General features: G+C 37.4%; 1 protein-coding gene across 1 annotated transcript in view; it reads right to left on the bottom strand.

Annotated features, from left to right (window-relative positions):
* LOC106876258 (uncharacterized) overlaps positions 1-23,613 on the bottom strand; it is a 102,352-nt gene that overhangs the window by 32,783 nt on the left and 45,956 nt on the right. Inside the window, exons 8-11 of the mRNA XM_089362622.1 lie at positions 21,512-21,723; positions 13,780-13,870; positions 8,371-8,603; positions 2,754-2,850 (exon numbers count right to left, since the gene is read on the bottom strand). Of these exons, the coding sequence (XP_089218748.1) occupies positions 2,754-2,850; positions 8,371-8,603; positions 13,780-13,870; positions 21,512-21,723 (633 nt within the window). The remainder of the gene's footprint in view (positions 1-2,753; positions 2,851-8,370; positions 8,604-13,779; positions 13,871-21,511; positions 21,724-23,613) is intronic.

Below are 23,613 nucleotides of genomic sequence, written 5' to 3'. Positions count from 1 at the left end.
CAGAGACCCCACTGGTACTGGTTGTACTTGACAGCTTTCAAAAAGAGCTCCATATTGTCATACGACTTCTTCAGATAGACTGAGTAGGCAATGGGAATGCTGGGGCATTTATTGCTATCGAGCAGGAGCACGGCTTTCAGACTTCGCTTGGAAGAGACTGTGAAAAGACGCCAGTCTGAGAGATTGTGTTGGAAACCAAGGAAGGTGAACAAGCCAGAGATATCTGTGCTGTAGTACAACCTGCTTTCCATGTCGAAGAATGAAGCAAAGTCTTGGTTCCGTGTCCTGAAACTGGCGATCCTTACATCTGCCTTGATCAGATTCCACTGCTTATGCCGAGATTCCAGGAACTCTGACTGCTGCTTAGATAGATACAAATCATGGGCAAGGTCATTCAGGTTTTCCTGCGTGATCCAGTGGAGCACATTGCCACTTACTCCTGAATAAACAGAGACATTGTCTCCAGAAGAGATCGCCTTGGCAGAATCTTTCCTTGAAGGCATTACTTCGTCTGATGAAGTAAGAAGATCCTTATTCGCTTGGGGTGTAGGGACAGGTAGATCATCTGAGTGGGGAACAAGTCTTTTAACTGAGGGAAGGTTGGAATATTTGATCTTTTTTTTAGAAGAAGCATTGTTAGACAAAAATAACAATCATCTACATGGCTTCGTGGCTGTCTCCAGACCAAGGGACAGCAAAGTTGAAGGCTGCTTTCTTGCTGTTAAATCATGCAGTTCATCCATTGTGGCTGGGTTTACAAGGGATGCCGCATAATCATAATATGTATAACTCAAAAACTAGAGATGCTGAGTGAAAACTGGTTTTGTGTCTGAAATTAGCACCCCCCACAAAAAAAAAAAAAAGGCTAGAACAACTATTTTTATGTTTGACTCAATTTCTCTGTAAACCAGTGTTAGTGACATAGGAAACAGTTGTTCCATTTCTGAGTTTTTTAACGTCCTAAATTCGAAAGTAAAGAAAAATTCGCAAATTGCTATTCATTTAAGAAAGCAAGGATGTGAGTTAAATACAAGAAAAAAAAAAAAAAACGAATGTAATAAATACAAGAAATTAAAAAAAAACGAATGTAATGGTTGGTTTTTCTCTAATATATATATATATATGTGTGTGTGTGTGTGTATACATACATATATATATATATATATATATATATATATATATATATATATATATATATATATATATATCCACACATACAGTGTGCGATGAGTAAATTGTTGCCATTTCATATTTTCAATTTCGCGCATGTGCCTTATTTGTTTTTGATTTTATCGACTACACAGTATAGTAGGGTCAGTTGACACTGTCTGTGAGAAAAACAACACCGTGACGCAATTCACTCTGCTAGAAACTTGGAAACGACATGCTGTACTGCTCGACATTCGCGCAGGAAGCTCCAATACGGACTTTTCAGAATATGTTTTTGGGTGTCAATATGAAGACAGTGCAAGTGATTCGTAGAGTTGGATAAGTCTAATGGTAATTACGAAGATATAACAGCTCGGAAAACTCACTCTGATCATTCTGAATTTTTTGGTGAGTTCCAGGCCATGATTCGCAACGATCCTTCCAAGTCACTCAGGTCCATCACCAGGGACTTGAGTGTGTCTGGGTTTCTTATCAGGCAGGTAGTGCATCAAAACATTCGGTATTCGTCATCCAAGATGAAAAAGGGCCAATTTTTATCTTAAGCCATCAAGGACAAGAAGAAAGACCGCGATACGAAGCTTTTGAATAAATTCAAGCATCCCTTCCAACCAAACATGCTTTGGTTTTTCTCAGACGAGAAAATTTTCTGCCAGGATCAGATGGTGAACACACAAAACAACCATTGGGTTGCCATGTCCCCAAAATATGTACCGAGAATGATAAAAATCAAACGTCCAGTCAACATCACGGTGTTTGGAGTGATCGCTAGTGATGGCGACATTATGCCTCCATTCATCTTCTCACACGGCCTCAACACGGTGGCCATATCAAGTGTCTGAAAGTGGCTGCTGGAAGACTCTATGTCTAACAAGAGGACTCTGCACTATGCCACACAAGCAGGAGAACCCAGTCATGGCTGTCAGATAATTTCTGCGACTACATCACCCCTAACATTTGGCCACCTAACCCCCTAGACTGCAACCTCCTTGATTGTTATGTGTGGGGTGCAGTTGAGCGAGAGACCAACAAAACTCCTTGTAGCACCAAAGATAAACTGAAGGCAAGGATTATGGCAGCATTCACCAACTGAAACAAGGAGAGCGTCCTGAAGAGTTGCAGGAGATCCCGAAGTCGTCTGGAGATTGTGGTTGAAGCCAATGGCGATTTTATTGAATAAATTTACTCTTTAGCATTTCAAGATATTTTTATGTAATTTTGGTAAATATATCTGTTAAGATTATTGTTATTTTCATTTTTACGTTATTTAAACATTATATTCACCACACCCTGAATATATATATATATATATATATATATATATATATATATATATATATATATATATATATATATATATATATATATATATATATATATATATATATATACATATATATACATATATATATTTGTATTTATGCATGCATGTATGCGTATTTGGATGTATTTATATATGTGTGTATGTGTGTGTATGAGTGCATGATTAATGTATCTATTTGTTCCTCATACAGACATGCACGTACATGTATTAGATGTAAATATGCGGCTTTGTCCGAGAATTCATACATTTAAATACCACTTACTTCCTAGATGCTGATTGATACCCATTACTGCTTCTTTATTTACGATTTTATCATAATGGAAAACTCCCATTTCCGTACCATTGCTGTAGATAGTTATCTGTAGTTAGAGAAAGAACTGTCTGTCAAGCTCAATACAGGACATTAAAAAGTATGTAACCATACATCGTAAGTGTAGCACAATATTGTATTACATGGAAAAATGCGAGCAAGAGAAATAATATTCTTAAGATTGTAAACCTGGAAAAGTACAGGACAAGTTATTATACTTGGAAAAGTTCAGGACAAGAACATTTTTACTTAAAATATTGCAGATAAGGATAAAATTTCAAATGACATTTAGATTTAGAAAATATTAGCTATTATTAAAACTAATAATTTTATTACAAGTTATTACTTCTGTTTGTTATTACTTGTTACTTCTATTAAAAATAAAGAAAATAACTCAATTAGAATATTTTTTGCATTCTGAAAAAAGATTCATTTTTTAAAAATTATTAATTGATAACTAGAAATATGAAAATAGGTTATAAAAATAATAGTAGTACGTAATTAGTTAGTACAATAAATATAATAATACAAAAATTAGTTATATATTTCAATAAAATCTACCTATAACAACAAATTCACAGTAAAATTTGCTTGAGTTATTGCCTAAATTATTGCCAAGTTTTCACATTTTTAATCTTGACCCAATGCCTATTTTTTACATAATGAATTTGCCTACCATATATACTATTCTACTTTGCATAAAACTTTAGCTATATTGGTACTTCTGGCTCTCATTTTTAAAGTATTCTAGTGTGTCAATATTTTAACAAAATGATGGTACCTTTTTTAATTATAATGTTACTTTGTAAATTAAAATCAAATAATTTTCAATATTCAAATTTTATTGTTAGGCTGCAATATTCTAAATAAAAATTTTCTTATTCTGTACTTTACCAGATGTAATAACTTGTCCTTTACTTTTCCAGGTTTATAAGCTTAAGAATATTAATTCTCTTGCTCGCATTTTCCCATGTAATCCATGTTTTTACAAGACTATGCTATTATGCTAATTAATAATGTGTCAATTAATAATTTAAGAGTTTACCTTATTGGAAATTGAATAGTAAATTTAAAGTGTGTTGTATGTGTATGTGTGTGAGAGAGAGAAAGAGAAGGTGTGTGTGTGTGTGTGTGTGTGTGAGGGAAGGAGGGAGAGAGAGTGACAGCGTACACTTTTTCATTTATTTTTCCTCGCATCTTTTTTTGAGTGAGTGTGTGAGTGCGAGAGAGAGAAAGAGAGAGAGAGAGAAAGAGAAAGTGTGTGTTGTTGTGTGCGTGAGAGAGAGAGAGGTGATAGCGTAAATTTTATTTATTTACGTTTTCTCGCATCTTTTTTAGTGGGTGTTTGACTGAGAGAGAAAGAGGTGTTGCCTGAGAGAAAGAGAGAGAGGTGTTTTCAGAGATAGAGAGAGAGGTGTTGTCAGAGAGGGAGTGAGAGAGAGAGAGAGAGAGAGAGGTGTCTTGCTCTGTGTGTGTTTGTGAGAGAGAGGAGAGAGTGATAGCGTAAATTTTTATTTATTTAGTTTTTCTTGCATCTTTTCTTAGTGTGTGAGTGATTGACTGAGAGGGAGAGAGAGAGAGAGAGAGAGAGAGTTGTCATATATGTGTAAAATGGCTTGGGTCAGTCACGCACGCACACATACACTTACGTATACCCATTATCAGTCGTATACAAGTACATGCATAAATACATACGCATACATGTTTTTTATATGTGTGCGTGTGAGGGAGAGTGAAAAAATCAAGGTATGTGTTCGCATGACAATTTTTTTTGCATGTATGTATAAGTAGCAAAGTAAAATTTACGCTAACATTCTCTCTCTCTCTCTCTCTCTCTCTCTCTCTCTCTCTCTCTCTCTCTTTCTGTCACATACACACACACACAGCAACACACACACACAGCAACACACACACACAGCAACACACACACAGCAGCACACACACACAGCAACACACACACACAGCAACACACACACAGAGCAACACACACCTCTCTCTCTTTTACTATTCCAGAACTTAAATGAATGTAATTAACATCGAATATTTGCGGCAAAGTTTCTCATAAAACTAACCAACACACCTACCGTATTGAAAAATTAGTTTAAATTGCTCTTCATCTTCTAATTAAATAGAGTCACTAAATTCAAGGAGAATATTAGTGGTGCCGGTGTTGGCTACTGTCCCTTCTCCTTGATCTAAGTGTATTAACTGTTACTACCACTCTTCACTCCTTCAATGATTCTCAGGTGTTTTACTATCTCTCTAGTCCTGCACCGAGGACATCAATCATCTCATCTTTCTCATCAGCCTCAACGATATAAATTCCCACAAGCACCTATTGGCTACCGTACTCCTACCATACAATGTTGTCGGCACAAGTACCAAATCCTTTCCTATAATAAAACGCTTTCATCAGTTAGTATCATAATTTACGAGTATTGCTGAACGTCACATCGACATTTCACATGCCCATCATAACTTCAGCATCTACCTTTGCTCAGCTATCACCGTGCTTGTATATATCGGAAACCCTGACCACTACCTATTCATAACAACACCCCATTAATTCTCATACCATGCGTTAACCCACTTTTATTGAGCCAACTGACTGAATCTCCACCAGTTGTATGCATGCTACGTTGTCAAGAAATCACCACGACCACAACAACAACAACCAAGACATCTAAGCAAGTAATCGAAGCTTCTCTCATATCACACGTCTTTCCGTATTACACACACAAGCCCACAACTATATATTCCTTAAGTTGTTTTCACTAAGTCGCACAATAGCAGTATAGACAAATCTGGAGAAAGTTACCTGCCACCCACCCGAATGAGACGCTTGAACGTATTACCAGAGTTTTTGGAACGATAATCGTCAGTAAATCTAAGGATGCTATCGTGCTTTCTCTCTCACCTAAAAATTCCAGGCAATTTTTTTTTCTGGGCTCTTCTTCCTCAACAGGGTCTTTACCGACTTTCCAGATTCTGTCAAATCGTTACTCTCCTGCCAAGTTCTGCCAATAGATACAATCTGTCGGCAGAATGTTCGTTGAGAAAGTCTCCGCATTTGCTGCCAGTTTGCTTTCAACTCCACACAGCAAACATTCAATCTAATTCCCACGCAAAGGCTCCTTTCCCACTCTAACAGACTTACAGTTACGCACACAGAGTGCGAACATTTCTCGAGTCGTCTAAACATAATCATATTAGGCAATTTGTTTGATAGTGTTCTTTTTTAATGCATTCAAAGAAACGCATATCATCGTCTCAATATTCATTCTTTGTCTTTTTACAGAGACCAACCCCATTCTATGGTTCTTTTATCATGTCTCTCTCTAGTTCTCACTTTGTATTAATTCTTGCTGATAACTACATACAGTTCAAATGGCACCAGAATATGTAGTTATCACCCCTTTATCATTCATTTAATTCCTAGGCATCAGCTACACACAGCCCTCAAATTTGCAACAAATTCTATCCTTAACAATCTCTCATGACCTATGATGTAAACTTCATATACAAACACACACCCCTGCCTTCAAAAACCACATTCTCTATCTCTCTCCAGCTTCCGGTCACTTATTTTTCGCCTATGTAATAACACACGTGCTTTTATCCGGACAATCTGCTCCTTTTCCTCCTCCCGAGACATTTTCCTCTTTCCGACGAAGAGCCATGCTCGAAACGTCATTTCCACTTTATTTTTCCATCTAAAACTCTCACAGAGCATCAAATATATATTCACTGTGTACGTCTAATTGACGCTTGTTGTTTCTTTCCTGTTTAAAAAATTTTTTTTTATTTTTGATATGCCTATTATTGCATGCTACGTCCTTTGGACGATGGTTTGGAGTACTTCATTCGTGGATTACCTTTACACTTGGATTGCGTTACACCTTTGAATTCCCTCCGAGTATGTTGATTTTGTACCATTGATTGTGAATCATTTAAATTTTTCGTTGGCTCTTTCATCTTTCTTCTTCCTCCTTTCCTATACTGCTCCTTTCCTTGCCTCCTCTCTCACACTCCTTTCTACCCCTCACTTCACAATGCCCAGCCGTCATTCCTTCCTCAAGCAACTCCACTTACTTCTCACTTACTTCCTTTCCAGCTTCTATCCTCAATGCCTGCAACCCTCCATACAATTCTCCCGTTTGCTCTTCAAAAAATCTTGCTTCTCTAGCCATATCTCTTTCCTGAGCCGATTTCTCCATCATCAAGTCATGCGCTGTGACTTCTGCTTGAAGTTTCACATCACTCCCTATTCTTTTCCCTTCACTGTACCCATCCTCGCACACATTTATCACCTTCTTATTCGTACCATCATCCGTTCCATCTTCTCCACTATTCACTCCCTGGATTACCACCTCTCACTAGCTTACGTTCCCTCCTCTCTTTGCTCTCCACCTTTCAACCAACCTATTTTCCGCTTCCAGCTTAGCCTCAATCACCAGCTCTTCAACTTTCTCACACACACTAAAAACCACAAACTCCTCCTCCTCCTCCTCCTCCTCCTCATCCTCATCCTCCTCCTCCTCAACCCCACCATTACATCTCCCCTCCCAGCCACACCCCGTCTTTTCCTACTCCCTGTCAAGTCCATCTCACCCCCGCACTTGCTCCACCCCTCCACTCCGGCCCTTCGCCTCACCACTTCACCATCATTGTCCCCGCACCTACTCCTTGACACACTCTGTTCCTCTACATCCCCACTTCCACGCACTGTAGTCATCATACTATCCGATCTCCCACTTTCCATAGTTGAACGTTCGCTCTTCGGTAGAGGTCTCCGCTCTGTACCTCTCACACCCCACTACGATGAATTCAGGAACCGTACGGATGTCGGTCAGTTTCTGTGCCTCACAAAACCGCGCCTTCACAATAGTCGAGATTGTTTCTCAGAGCCTCTCGTTTTCTCTCTCCAGATCTGCTACATTTAATAGTTCATAAAGCGTAGCATAAATTTTTTAAACTATGAAGCATAAAATCCTTTCGGAAATTATGGAAAACAAAAAGCGACTAATATAAAACATATATTGTACCAAAAATATAATAATTTGAAACAGAAGAGGCACAGGCCTATTGACTAAATGTATTAACATAAAATATCAGAAAAATAGATTCAAGTACCACTAGCGTAGCTAAAGTGTGTGCCGCCCGGGACGCCCTTCCGTTTGCCGCCCCCGGACCCCATAAAAATACATATTACCTACAGCAGACCCAAAAGTGCTGCCCTCTTAAAAGTGCCGCCCGGGGTGGACTTCTCCTACCGCCCCCCTAGCTACACTAGTGTCAAGTGCCTAATTTGAGAGAGAGAGGGAGAAAAAAGAGAGAAAGAGAAAGAGAGAGAAAGAGAGAGAAAGTGAGAAAGAGAGAGAGAGTAATGAAGATTCTGTAGGGTAATCAGTAATATGCTTTACAGGTAAGTAATAGGTAGTACGCAGTTCGAATCTCTTCGGTGGCTAGTTTCTGTTTTGTCTGAAATTGGCTGTTATATTAAATATAACTTTACACTGAAAAATTTCAGCAGTTCGATCTTTCGTTCATTATCGATTATTTTACTTACTGTTTTCAAGAACCATCTTGAAGTTGCTTTTCTTCTATATACACTAATATATTGCACCTGCTTACAAATTAAACTGGAGACTGTAATGTTATCAGTTGTATTTGGTTGAAAATTATCGTTTGGTGAGCCCAACATGGCTTCTAATATTCCATTGGTGCAATATAATCTTAGTATTATATCATCTTCATTTCCAGTTTCTCCTGTTTCTACTTGAACGAGCAGTTGCATAGTCTCTGAAGTGATGAATGTTAAAAGAAAGTTCAGTCACAGGGATACATGTACACATTATGAAAATATTTAAATACGGTGGTGAGCAGAAAATAATTCTTAACCATTTGAAGTTATATCCGTAATGACAAAAGTGGGGACAACTCCAGTCACATTTCAGCCTTATTAAATTTCATAAGCAAAACATAATCAACAAACACTTACCAAATCACAGAATGCCATAAAGATTATATAATTCCTCCAAGTTGACATCTGTACAAAGGATGTCTATGTTAATTTATAAATTCGATATTTTGTTTAAGTCATTAATTTATTTGACTATTTGGGCCAAATACTTCAGTTTAGTTTATTATTTCAGATTCTTTGTCCATATTCTTTAGTGGTCTATAAAACTAAAAATGTTTGGACAGCTGTATATTTTAAAAATATTGTTACTTGCTGAGGAGAAGAAACAGTGTCCATAAGACTTTATAGGGTTTTCGAGATTGGTGAGAAGACGAGAGTAAGTTATTCTCAGGGCAGACGCCTGGTTCGAATGTTTGCCACGACTCTGCTGAACTTGGGAGAACTAAATGGCAGTTTAAAATGGGTGACAGATTCGTTCTACCACTCAACAACAGGAACGGCCGATCCATTGGACTTACACAGTTTACATCCACTAAATCTCACTCCAAAGAATTTGATATTACGAAGTCTTTGATCGAACTGAAGCTACAGTAGAAAATATTTATCTAAGATGTAGTGCAGTGAGATCGAAACCCAAATCACATTGTTGCAAAGCAAATTTCCTAATCACACAGCTATGCTCGAAACTTTGAGAGGACAACATACCAGTGTAGCAGATATCGAAGTAAGTACAGAAAGCGCACGAAATATAATTAGGAAATGATCGAAGGCTATCTGGAACACATGTGAAAAGATTAATAAGCAACAGCAAAATTTGTTAAAATGCTATGATTATGTGGTGAAAGTGCATGCTTCATTGCAGCATCGTAGAAAACCTGGAACTTGCTCAAGATATAGTAAGAACTGAACTTATTGTGGCCTGTTGTCAAGATAAATTCAAAACTAAGAGAATATGCTTTTCAAAAGTTCTGCAAGGCCTCCCAGACTGATGAGGTTAATGCGGTTGATATACTGTTTGTATATCAGTGCATATCTTTATATTTTACTTGTTTCAGTCATTAGACTGCGGCTGTGCTAGTGCACCACCTGGAAGAAACTGAGTCGGACGAATCGACCCCAATACTTATTTTTTTAAAGTCTGGTACTTACGTTATCAGTCATTTATGCCGAACTGCTAAATTACGGAGACGTAAAGACACCAAGAAGAAACAGACATAAACACACACACACACACACACACACATACACACACACATACACACACACACACGCACACACACACACACACACACACACACACACACACACACACACACACACACACACACACACACACACACACACACACAGAGAGGAATTTTTCAGTTTCCATTTACTTCCATGTATCAATTCCACTCACAAAACTTTAGTCGATTCGGAGCTAAAGTAGCTGACACTTACCCAAGGTGCCACGCAGAGGGACTGAATCTATAACTATGTTGTCAGGAAGCAAACTTCTTACCACATAGCCACTATGTGATAAGAAGCATATACTGCTGAATATATATATATATATATATATATGTAGTGAAACTACCTCCCGCCATTAGATACAAACTACTATCGCCATTACATACAATCTTCTCATTTAAATATAAATAAATGCGAGCGTAGTAGAGAACCCATTCCTTATCATCACGTGACTGATTATTATTCGAATCGGCAACTTCTTCGAACCGTTCCCGCCAGAACGCAAACTGACCAATCACGGCCCCTAATAAGGTCACGTGATAGAGTAAAATTCTGAAGCCATCGGGAGCCCATAGTTTGTTATAAATAGCTTTAACTCGGCAACCAAATTTGTCTCGGTCCAGTTTCTCTTTGAGAACTGTTCCGTGTACCACACGACAGCAGCAGCAGCCAGCGACCACTTCAGCAGCTTCGTCCAGCCACGATGACCTCCGCCGTCGCCACATCAGCAACAAGAGTCTACTACTACTATCCAGCATCATCATCATGACCAACACGATTCTACGATTACTACTAACCAGCAACAATCTCCACCAGCGTCTACACGACCTTCTATGTACACTAAACCTCCGCGGCACATCTCTCTCTTCGATTATGTTAGGTGACTCAGCTTCACCACGGTAAATAAACAGACAAGAGTTCTTAAACAGACAAGAAATTCTCAGCCAGCGACGAACATCTGTATAACAAGAATCACGGCCCGGCATTGATGCCACGACATCACAACTAGTGATCAGCACTGCCACACTCAGCCTCTCCTCACTTTCACATACAGAACTTTTCCTATAGTGTACTAACGAACTGGTATAATTGCTTACGTGTTATTGACTCTTTCTATCTGCTGTAATATTTCACATACACATACATGTATCACTCACATACACACTTTTCTTTTCCGACGGCCTGTCTTTGATTATGTTCTTATATGTCGCATTCACACTCACACACAGACATACATCTTTAACAGTACAATAAATATCTCTGTTATTCATCTAATACGGTTGTGGTCTTTCATTACTGGTCATCCATGTTATCGTCGTATAACATATCATGTATATCATCATTTGATATATATTTTTGTGTTCGACCGTGTGACGCGTTTAAATAAAAGGAGTCCTCTGTTTTTCCATTCGTCACCATTGCTCCTTTTTGAGTTCGCACGGTCGTCCCTTACATATATATATATATATATATATATATATATATATATATATATATATATATATATATATATATATATATATATATATATACATGTATATATATATATATATATATATATATATATATATATATATATATATATATATATATGGTGGTTGTCTACTCCTTAAACAGAGTTTGACCACCTCCTGCACCTACACCTTAGCCCTTTCATGGAAATTTAGCGAAGAAACAAAAACGTATTCTTTGAGATCTCAGATATTTTTTCTGAATCTCCTTGATTCTTTTAATGTGCTTGTTCCCTGGTATTAAATTGACATTAATTAATATCCAATTTTTTACCCTATTTTTAAAATTTAATTAACCATAACATATTCGATGCGGAAACCTTTTTCTGCAGAGATATTTCCGGATTTAGCGCGCAAAAACGAAGACTTTTGAATCTTACCATAAGTGTAATTTAACAGAACCGTGAACACGTGCTCCACTCGTGGGGTACAACTAGGATGCGATTCTGTAAATTGTATGTATTCAACGGTCTGTACTGATGAGAAACAGATATTTTCAGCAAGAAAATATTAATTTCGAAACTAGTTTACAGATAATTGTATTTTCTTATGTAATTTTCACTTGTCTTGCCCGAATACGTTTTATATTTTATATTTGTCTATTAGGTTTTTTGGTAGATTTTGAATTTCTAGCCGTTTATATTTAATTTTTTGATAGGCCGTTCTATTTGTATTTTACACGATTATATATTTTTTCTTCTGTGATTTTATGTATATGTATTATTTTTTATGTGTTTGTAGACCATGGTGTTTTTTTTATATATGATTAAATGTTTGAGGGGTGGTGTTGTATATAAACTCGTTGACCCAAATTTGATGTTCTATAACCAATGCTTCTTTATCTTCATCTCAGAAAGAAAGGAAGATAAATCTAGTGAATGAGTGCTATTATGTGTTTTTACATTTACCAGTTTCGAGTTGCTTGTGTAGATGACTATTACATCGACAAGACTGATTGTGAATAACACCTGATAGTGAATATCACCTGACTTGAATATGTGATTGCGCCCGCACTCTGTTCTGTCACTTCTGCTCTCACACTTGATATCTTCTGTTTTCCGGTTAAGCTATTTTATATATAAAGATCGACCGATTTGCAATCAACAACATTGATTCGTTAGTTTAATAGTGACGGCATCAAGTGCATTCGTGAAATCTACAGGTCATACAGGTCAGCTATTTGCTAAAAATTCGTCACTGCTAGTGGATCGTACTGTTGTATCACGTGATTTCATCAAAAATTTCGATTCATCAGTGACAGCCAAACACCAAATGCCAGATCGAAAATCAATCAAACCGATAGAGCTTAACACTGGCGAAACAGGTAATGATGTCACAAAAAGCTGGCTGGAAATGGGGGTTAGTCTACATTATTGTGGAGAATATAGGGCCGGTTTTCCAGTTTCTCTGGTGTATATATGTTCCTTCCTGGACGGGACACCGGTTTGTGACAGGATTACTCATTTTTACCAGCTGAGTGAGCTGGAGCAACGTAAAATGACGAGTTTTGCTCAAGAACACAACGCATCGCTCGGTCAAGGAATTGAAACTACAATTTTATGATCATGGGTGCAACACCCTAACCACTAAGCCATGCGCCTCTGCAAAAAGCTGGTGGGCTATGTATAAATTAGCGACAGAAGCAGCCTTTGCAACAAAGTTTAAATTAACACATTCAACATAACTTGGATGTGTTGCTTGAACGCCGTAAACATCTTGAAAAACTAGCCCATACAGTGTGTGTGTATGTGTGTGTGTGTGTGTGTGTGTGTGTCCTCAGTTCCCGCATTAATCTCTACGCCCATTTCCACTGTAATGCCCTGCTAGTATCGTTCTTGTAGTTGTTAATTTACAAATTTTCAAGAGCAGCATTAATGGCATCAATCTCACTGCTATGCCTTGCTCCAGTTCCAGCAAGTAGAAACAATTGTATATGTGGAATGATCATTGAAACACTGTTCACGGAGGTATATCGACTGAACAAGTGCAGGAAATTGGGTTAATTCAGTAAAAATAATCTTATTGAAAATAGTATCAAAAATACAGAAACTATATACATAATGATATTGATAAGTAAATAAGGCAGCAAGCTGGCAGAAACGTTAGCCCGCCGGGCAAAATGCTTAGTGGTATTTCGTTTGTCTTTACGTTCTAAGTTCAAATTCTGCCGAGGTCGACTTTGCCTTTCATCTTTTCGGGGTCGATAAATTATGTATTAGTTGCGTACTGGGGTCGATCTAATCGACTGGCCCCCTTCCCCAAAATTTCGAGTAGAAAAGGATATTGATAAGTAAATAATATAAACTATACTTACGATACTGTGGATGTATAAATATTTGGTGTGTAATTTTTTCCTCATGCGCAAAGCTCTGTATAATCTTGCCTTCATCATTGTAAAACGTAATCTGGAATGAACCATCATCTTAGGTTTTAGTACCGAAATATTTAATTCTATATTGCAATTGGCGTATTTGCTTGCAGTTTTCCAACGAATCATTTACAAGTTTACTGCATTTATGGCGTTGAGATTAACAAAGATGCGTCATCACACGGTGGAGACATGACAAAGATGCTACAATAGGACAATCTGTAAAGAATTTGGATTTGAAAATGTTGGAAAATGGTGGCCCTACAAACAGAACACGTCCTTAAAAACAACCATATAGAAGTATTATGAGATTTGATAATAAAATCAAATAGACGTTGGAGCATTCATTCCGAGATATTATTCTCAGTAAAAAGGAAAATAGGGTTGAATAAAAGGACCTAAAATATACGAACTTCAGAGAATTTGGAATTGCAGTAAAATTGTCATTGTCTTCAACTTAGGATAACTGGAAAAAAAAAGTTTAAATTGTTGTTCAAAGATATTGGATACGATATTTCTTAATCGTACAGAAAACCAGAATAAAGGTAATTGATTCTTAAATGTGCCGCATGCAGCTCGATATATAGAAATACAATATCGAAAGAACAGCAACAGGATATTGAGTGAACGAAAAGTTAATAATAATAATAATAATAATAATAATAATAATAATAATAATAATAATAAAGAAGACACCGGGGAAGTTTAACATGTGAGTACGATAAATCACTGCTCCGAAACTTATCCAAAAACATCGGAAATAAATACATCGCATGGAGCCAAAAAATAGCTGACAAAGGGTTGGACTATATCCGAGTAAGTAATACTCATTGAAATTTATTCCTATTTTTCCAAATATAATGATGTATTTTAACTTGATACCTCCACTACCCGAACAGCGATCGTAAACACACGTGTTACATCAAAATCAGACCATCTTCGAACCCCAAAACACCATGTACAAAAAAATTACAAACAGATTAAATAACACCGGTATTATTCCACCCAAGAATAACAACCGAGAAGTACGTACTGTAAGCTTGTTACGAAAAAAGTACGAAGATATGAACGTGCAAAACAATCTGACAACAGAAATAAACGAACCGGTACCCTACGAAAACGATGACCGTCAAAATAAAGGGCCGGACGTTGTTCCTCATGTCCCGCAAACAAAACCAAAACGGCATAAATGGACACGTGAGGAACACATTTCGATCCTACACGCCTATTTCACAGCAGTGCTCTACCCAAAAAACGAAAACACAACAACACATACATATAAAATATGGAAGAAAAATAATGTAAATATAGACCTCGATAAAACAATGAACCCTAACAAACTAGCTAACATAAGAAGATATATTCTAAAAGCAAAAAAAATATCAGAAATAGAAATAGAACAATTGAAAGAAAAAATACATCAGGAAAATCTAGATAGTAGTCACACAGCAATGCCAAATAATAATATAAACACTGAGATAGCAAAACACGAGGACAAACGTAACATTTCCGGCAAAAACGAAGTAAACAAAAAACAACAAACCCAAACCGTAGAGATGTATAATAGTGTACAAAAAGCACCAATCCAGAACACCACAGACAAACATATGAATGAAAAGGAAGGCAAAACAAATATAAAGCCTGGAAATAACGAAGGGAAACCTAATAATTACGATACTATGAAAATGAAAATAACCGAAGAACTGAAAACCACAGATCTTAGAATGGACCACAGATTATATCTCCCAAAAATCAAAATAGACAATAAAACAACATCAATAATAAATAGCATAAACCTGGCCGTCACGGAACTAACAACCACAGAAACAACAGGCAATATCACTGAGCTAAATGACATAATATATGCGGCAGCCACTGCAGCCACAAAAGAAGCAGGATACTCACTCAAACCCATCCGAACAGGAGTTCTACCACCCAAACAGACCTTGTGGATAAATAACATCCAGAACAAAATTAAAAAAAAGAGAAAAGATTTATCGATTCTCAACGAAATTAGTAAACAATCAACACTACTAAGTAACAAGAAGAAAACAAAAATACTGTACATTACAGAAAAAGACTTACCTGAAGCAAAAGAAAAACTAAAGCAAGACATCCTTGCCAAAGCACAAAGGATCCGCCGGTATGAGAAACGCCAACGTTTCTTTGAACAAAACAAACAGTTCAAATCCAACCCCAAAAAACTCTACCAAGAACTGGGTAAAAATAAAATAGACATTACTTCAGCACCAACAGCAGAAGAACTAGAGAAATTCTGGAAACAAAAATGGTCGGTGAAGCAACAACCCCAGAAAAGGACCATTAAAACAACGAACTTAGCACCTGAGCAACTCTGGGCCTCTATAACAACTGAAGAAGTCACCCAGACACTGCAAAGACTAAGCAACTGGAAGGTACCTGGACACAAGATCCCCAATTTCTGGTTAAAACACCTGCCAAGAATGCATAAAAAGCTGACAGAAAACTTTAACAACATACTAGCAGATCCAGAGACAATGCCTGAATGGCTCACAAAAGGGAAAACCATCTTAATCCCCAAATCCACGGAAACGGTGAAACCACAAAACTATAGACCTATAACCTGCCTCCCTACAATCTACAAAGCCTTTACTGCAATAATATCGCAGAGATTGAGTAAACACCTGGAAAATAACAACCTGTTTCCAGAAGAGCAGAAGGGATGCTGCAAGGGCTCATACGGCTGTAAAGATCAATTATTGATCAATAAAGCTATAACTGAAGACAGCCGCAGAAAGAAGAAAGGCCTCAGTATGGCCTGGGTGGACTACCAAAAGGCTTTCGACAGTGTTCCCCACACGTGGATTCTGGAAACACTAGCCATAAACAAGGTGGCACCAATTATCATAAAATACATAGAGCACTCAATGAACAAATGGCAGACAGTGCTACAGCTCCAAACAAAAGAGGGACTTGTGAAAACGAAAGCCATCCCCATTAGAAGAGGAATATTCCAGGGAGACACGCTCTCTCCACTCCTGTTCTGCCTGTCACTCACACCTTTAACAGAATGGCTAAATAGAACTGGATGCGGTTACAAATGCTACGGAAAAACAGTCAGCCACCTTCTATATATGGATGACCTAAAATTATATGCAAAAAACGACAAAGAGCTAGAAACACTACTACAGACAGTACACGGCTTTACCAAGGAAATAGATATGAAATTCGGATTAGAAAAATGTGCCAAAGCAACCCTGAAAAGAGGAAAATTAGTTAAAAGTAGCAATATAACACTAGATAAAGCCAATGAAATAAGAGAACTAGACGAAAGCCAACCATATAAGTATTTAGGAGTCAATGAACTAGATAGGGTACAACATGCACAAATGAAAGAAAAAATAAAGAAAGAGTACTATAGACGAGTTAGATCAATACTAAAAACAGAGCTCAATGCTAAAAACAAGATAATGGGTATCAACACTTTAGCTGTCCCAGTTATAAGCTACAGCTACAACATCCTTAACTGGACACTAAACGAACTATGTAAAATAGACAGGAAAACAAGAAAAATAATGACAGGATATAGGATGCACCACCCAAAATCTGACATAGAATGGCTATATATACAACGCACAGAAGGTGGTAGGGGTCTTATACAGCTAGAAAACTATTATAAAATAACCACCATAGGACTGCAAAAATACCTACTCCAGAAGCAAGGGAAACTAATACAAATAGCCACAAAACACGAGCAAAACAAAAAACTGTTTTCAGTATTTAAGGAAGCTGACAAATACAAACAAGAAATCAATCTACCTAACAAATACGAAGAAGAAGAAGAAGAAGAAGAAACAACAAAAGCTATAAAACAAATGAAATCCAAACTAAAACTAGAACAGCAACAGACCATGATAAAACGATGGCAAGAAAAGCCCCTACATGGTAAATACTGGGCTAAACTAAATGCGAAAGAAATAGACAGAGAAAAATCCCAGCAATGGCTGAGAAGCTCAGGACTCAAAGCAGAGACTGAAGGATTTTTAATTGCTGCACAAGACCAGAGCCTCCCCACCAGAAATTACCAAAAACACATAATGAAAAGAAATATAACAAGTAACTGTAGAATATGTGGAGATCGACAAGAAACAATAAATCATATTATCTCTGGCTGCCCAGTCCTGGCTAAGAAGGAATATATTCACAGACACGACAGAGCTGGGACCCATATACACTGGAAGCTATGCCAACACTATGGAATAACAATAGAAAAAAGATGGTATAAACACACGCCAGAAAAGGTCACAGAAAACGAGAAAGCAACCATACTCTGGGATATGCCAATACACACAGATAGAGAAATTAAGGTAAATAGACCAGATATAGTTGTCAAAGACCATGAAGAAAAAAAATGCTTTCTAATTGATGTATCAATACCAGCAGATGACAACGTTTCTCGAAAAGAAATGGAAAAACTTTCAAAATACAAAGACCTGGAAATAGAGATAACTCGAATGTGGAATCTAAAAACAGAAACAATTCCTATCATAGTAGGTGCCTTAGGTATAATAAAAAAATATTCAGACAAATACATAACAAAAACACCAGGACTTACAAATATATATAACATACAGAAAATTGCACTACTGGGTACTGCACACATTCTACGCAAAACACTTTCAATACAGTAAACATAAGAGCATCACAGCAAACCACAGCACATACCCAAGGCGCACAGAGCTGCGCTCGGTAGTGAAGTGAAAGCACGTTTTAAAAATAAAACTACTGAACAATAATAATAATAATAATAATAATAATAATAATAATAATAATAATAATAATAATAATAATAATAGAAAGTGGTATAGTGGAAGAGATGGACAATTGTGAAAGCACGTTATAAAAATAAAACTACTGAACAATAATAATAATAATAATAATAATAATAATAATAATAATAATAATAATAATAATAATAATAGTAATAGAAAGTGGTATAGTGGAAGAGATGGACAATTGTGGTATGAGAAAACTCCAGAAGGAGTCACCGAAAATGAGAATTGCAAAATCCTGTGGGATGCAATGATCCAGTGCGATCACCCGACCAGATATCGGAAACCGGACATTGCTGTAGTAATATAATCGGCATAGCATGTCCCAGTGACAACAGGATCAATGTGAATGAAGAAGAAAAACTAAACAATTATGACGATGTGGTCAATGAAGAGAGTAGATGTAATACGAATAGCAATTGGTGCGCTTGGAAGTATCAGCACTCAACTATCAACATGATTAAAAGAGATTGGTGCAAGTGTGAAGGTAGAACACCAAAAAAAAATCAGCATTGCTTGGAACTGCAAGAATTCTTCGCAGGGTTCTTGAAGCATGACCAGTAAACAAGTGTCACCTTAGTCTGGTGGTTGTGGACAGCTGACACTTTCCATCATACCCAGCAAAATAAAGCTGTGAGTTTTCATATAATAAGAATACTTTCTACCGTAGGCGCAAGGCCTGAAATTTGGGGGAGAGGACTAGTCGATTACATCGACCACGGTGTTTCACTGGTACTTAGTTTATTGACCCCGAAAGAACAAAAGGAAAAGTCGACCTCGGAAAGGAAAAGCTGAACTCAGAACGTAAGGATAGACGAAATGCTGCTAAACATTTTACCCGGTGTGCTAACGATTCTGCTAGCACGCCGCCGTTCTACTACTACTACTACTACTACTACTACTACTACTACTACTACTACTACTCAACAACAGCAACAACAACAACAACAACAATAATAATAAACAGTGCTCGTTGGGACTGCTCATATCCTATGAAAAATATTGTCTATGTAATCCCCAAATCATTTTAATCTATAAACACTGCCAAAAATACTCTTAAATGTAGATAATAACAAACACCTTTTACTGTCATCTATTATTTGAAGTAAGAAGGTCAGGCATGTGTTGGATGAAAGATTGCAAAGATAAAGCACTATACAAGCAATTGAAAACGAATGAAACTGAAAATAGGTGGGTAAAGAAAAGAATGCATGGTCAATTTCATAGGGATGTTGAAAATAAGACAGACAGAGAAAAAAGATGGCTGTGGATGACTAAAAGTGATTTAAAACTGGAAACGGAGGCTCTACTCTCTGCTGCCTAAGAGCAAGCACTAAGAACAAACTACATAAAATATAGAATAGACAACACAGCAAAAAGTGATAAGTGCAGAATGTGTGGACAAAATGGTGAAACTGCATGGTATATTATCAGCCAATGTATGCCAGGCTTGTCCATTGGACACTTTGCAACAAGTATGGACTTGACAGAGCAAAAAATTGGTACGACCACAAACCCGAAGGCATCATCGAAAATAAAAATGCAAAGATCCTATGAGATTTTATGATTCAGTGCAACCATGAGATAGCGAATAAGAAGCCAGACATAGTCTTAATTGAGAAAGAAAACAAACTCTGCTGGACAATAGATATAGCATGTCCAGCAGATAACAAGGTATGCGATAAGGAAGAAAGAAAAGTCGAGAGATATGACAGGTTAGCTTGGGAAGTTAAGCAGCTGTGGTCGATGAAAAAGGTGGTAGTAGTAGTACCAATAATTGTCGGAGCCCTGGAAACTGAGCAAAAATTTCGAGAAGCACATAGGGGCTGCAATAAGAGTGGAGCACTTGCAGAAAACAGCACTGGTTGGAACCGCTCGAGTACACCGGAAGGTGCTCTATAAATCGAGATGTTACTTTAGTTCTCTGGTAGTGAACAACTAACACCGCAGTACATCTCCAGCCTTAGAAGCTGTGCAAAGGCAATAATAATAATAATAATGATAATAAAAAAATGTATTAGTCCCAGAGTCATAGATGAGGGGTGCACCACAAGGATTACCCTGACTACCAAAGGTACAAGCTCTCACTCAACTGTATCACTTCCCTCCTCACCTACATTTTCCTTTCCAAGTGGAACTTAAAAAAGTCGATGAGGACTTAACCGATAAGGAATGAATCTTTCTTCAACCCTTTCAACTTTCGCCATAACCCCTCGACAGAGGAATATCGCCTGCCCCGCCTTGTTAAAGGTGATCTGTGGGGCAATCCTCACGATAGATTCGGCGATAGCCAGAATGGTCCCACACACGATAACAGCTGTTCGACAAAACTCCACAAGTCAGCAATACTCGGACACTGCACAAGCGCATCCAGAACGGTTTTGTCGCTTTGCACGCATCTGAGACAGTCCCGTTTGATATCGCTTCCGGATCTGTAGAGTTTATCTCGAATCAGCAGTGTTCCTTGGAAGCGCTGCCAGGTCAGGGATTTCTGAAAGTTCCACGGTAGTACCAGGCCGGAAAATCTTCCGAAATAGACCGGCTCAGCTAGTTCATTTTTATCGACGCCTAGAATTTACTCTAGAGAGGTAAAGGGCAATACAGCATGGGATTACCTAAAAATACATGTAAACAAAAGAAATAACAAATAAATAAATAAATTCAAAGAAAAATTTCGTTTGCCACACTACTTCTTTTGCCAAAGCCACAAAACAGATAAACTAAGATGGCATCAGACAATGCAGTCAGGTACATACAAAAACGAGATGACCGTAGATAGATCTTTGGTAATATGTCTTCTCGATCAAGGTTGACAAAAGAATGCTACATAACAACAACAACAACAGAAGTTTACAAACATTTTTTACCTGATTTAAGATCCAATTAGTTTCCGGAGGAGCGATGACAGCTACGTAACTAAAGTTAGTTATACTTTTGCCAGGTACCAGAAATAAATCCCGATAACCAGGCCTGATACCGCTTATATTGAATGCGAAGAATTGTTCGATCACGATTTCTAGAGGTAAATCTGATCTTTCAGATGTTATGCTTGTCATCACTGCCACTGAGAAATGAAGCACTGAAATGAAGGCAAAAGCAAAAAGAAAAAAACACTTATTTTTACATGGGATTACTGAAATATGGACATTGATAATACTTATGCATTAAACATATATATATATATATATATATATATATATATATATATATATATATATATATATATATATATATATATATATATATATACACACACATGCTGATATATGACCTACGTTGGACTCCTCATTCGCATAATCACCAAACCTGGAGCTTCTTACTCTGTTAAAATATTTGAAAAAAATTATATTTATGTGTCCAACTGGTTAAAATTCTATTTATTTATTTGTGCTGCTAATGATGGCAGTGCAATTAAATTGATGTAATGATTGCATTGTTCAATTAAATGGAGTCGCTTGAAACTGTCGTACTGCATCACTACTTGATATCCTGCTGCTTATTTTGATTTTATTCACCTTACTTCGAGCTGTGCGGATAATACCGGACTGACTTGGTGCTACAACTTAATTATTTCTTAATTCGTCAACCAAACCTATATATCGCCGAGCAAACACGCGAACTTACTTCGTCCCCACTTTCAAGTTCGTGCCTCACAGCGTTCATATACACATAATTTTTCACGTCTGGCCGCATAGCCTTTTCCGTTTGTTTTCCTGTCTTGTTTTCTTTTCTGTTTGTTTTCCTGTCTTGTTTTTTGTCCGCCACTACATTCCTCCATGGCACAGGTTTAATTTGTGTATACAAATCTAATTTGCGGTCTGTTAAAATATTTGAAAAAAATTATATTTATGTGTCCAACTGGTTAAAATTCTATTTATTTATTTGTGCTGCTAACGATGCGTCCTGCCCAACTCTTCGAAACGCCGGTGTTAAAACGGGGGTAGCTGATGAAGGAAAATGTTCTCTATGTGGCTTGTGTGTTTTCTGTACTCTGGTTATTATTATTTTCTTGTCTACGTTTTATTTGCAATGTCCTGTACCCAGATATGCACCTATATATACAGGTAGACGTGGGTATGCACATACCTGTACGTATATACGCATATACTCATTTATTATTTATTTTTACATGACCAAACGCCAGCGTCATCACTGTTGTAAGTAGTTATTTGAACTTTATATTTTCTGACGCGACTCTATCTCTTTCTCTATCACTTTTCGCCCCTCTCGTTCTTCCTCTGTCACTACTACGTATCTCTCTTTACTCCTCTCGTTCTTCCTTCTGTTACTACTATATCTCTCTCTTTCCCCCCTCGTACTTCCTCCTGTTACTACTATATTCCTCTCTTCCTCTCTTTCTCTCGTTGCTCACCTATTCTACTACTTCCTCCCTTTGTTTCTCCCTCTACCACTCTCTCTCTCTCCCTTACCCCTGCATGGTCACATGCTTCCGGTCACTAATCCTTTTCTTCCTTGGCTATCGCCGAGCAAACACGCGAACTTACTTCGTCCCCACTTTCAAGTTCGTGCCTCACAGCGTTCATATACACATAATTTTTCACGTCTGGCCGCATAGCCTTTTCCGTTTGTTTTCCTGTCTTGTTTTTTGTCCGCCACTACATTCCTCCATGGCACAGGTTTAATTTGTGTATACAAATCTAATTTGCAGTCCATGGGAAGAGCCGTTTTAACGATGCGTCCTGCCCAACTCTTCGAAACGCCGGTGTTAAAACGGGGGTAGCTGATGAAGGAAAATGTTCTCTATGTGGCTTGTGTGTTTTCTGTACTCTGGTTATTATTATCTTCTTGTCTACGTTTTGTTTGCAATGTCCTGTACCCAGATATGCACCTATATATACAGGTAGACGTAGGTATGCACATACCTGTACGTATATATGCATATATTCATTTATCATTTGTTTATATATATATTGGGTCATCCTATAAATAATGCAGCTTTTCTATACTT

Source organism: Octopus bimaculoides, chromosome 14 (assembly GCF_046866305.1).
Source record: "Octopus bimaculoides isolate indiv1 chromosome 14, ASM4686630v1, whole genome shotgun sequence".
Taxonomy (NCBI): Eukaryota; Metazoa; Mollusca; class Cephalopoda; order Octopoda; family Octopodidae; genus Octopus; species Octopus bimaculoides.
The sequence above is the reverse complement of the archived record's forward strand: the minus strand, read 5'-3'. Positions and strand labels throughout refer to the sequence as shown.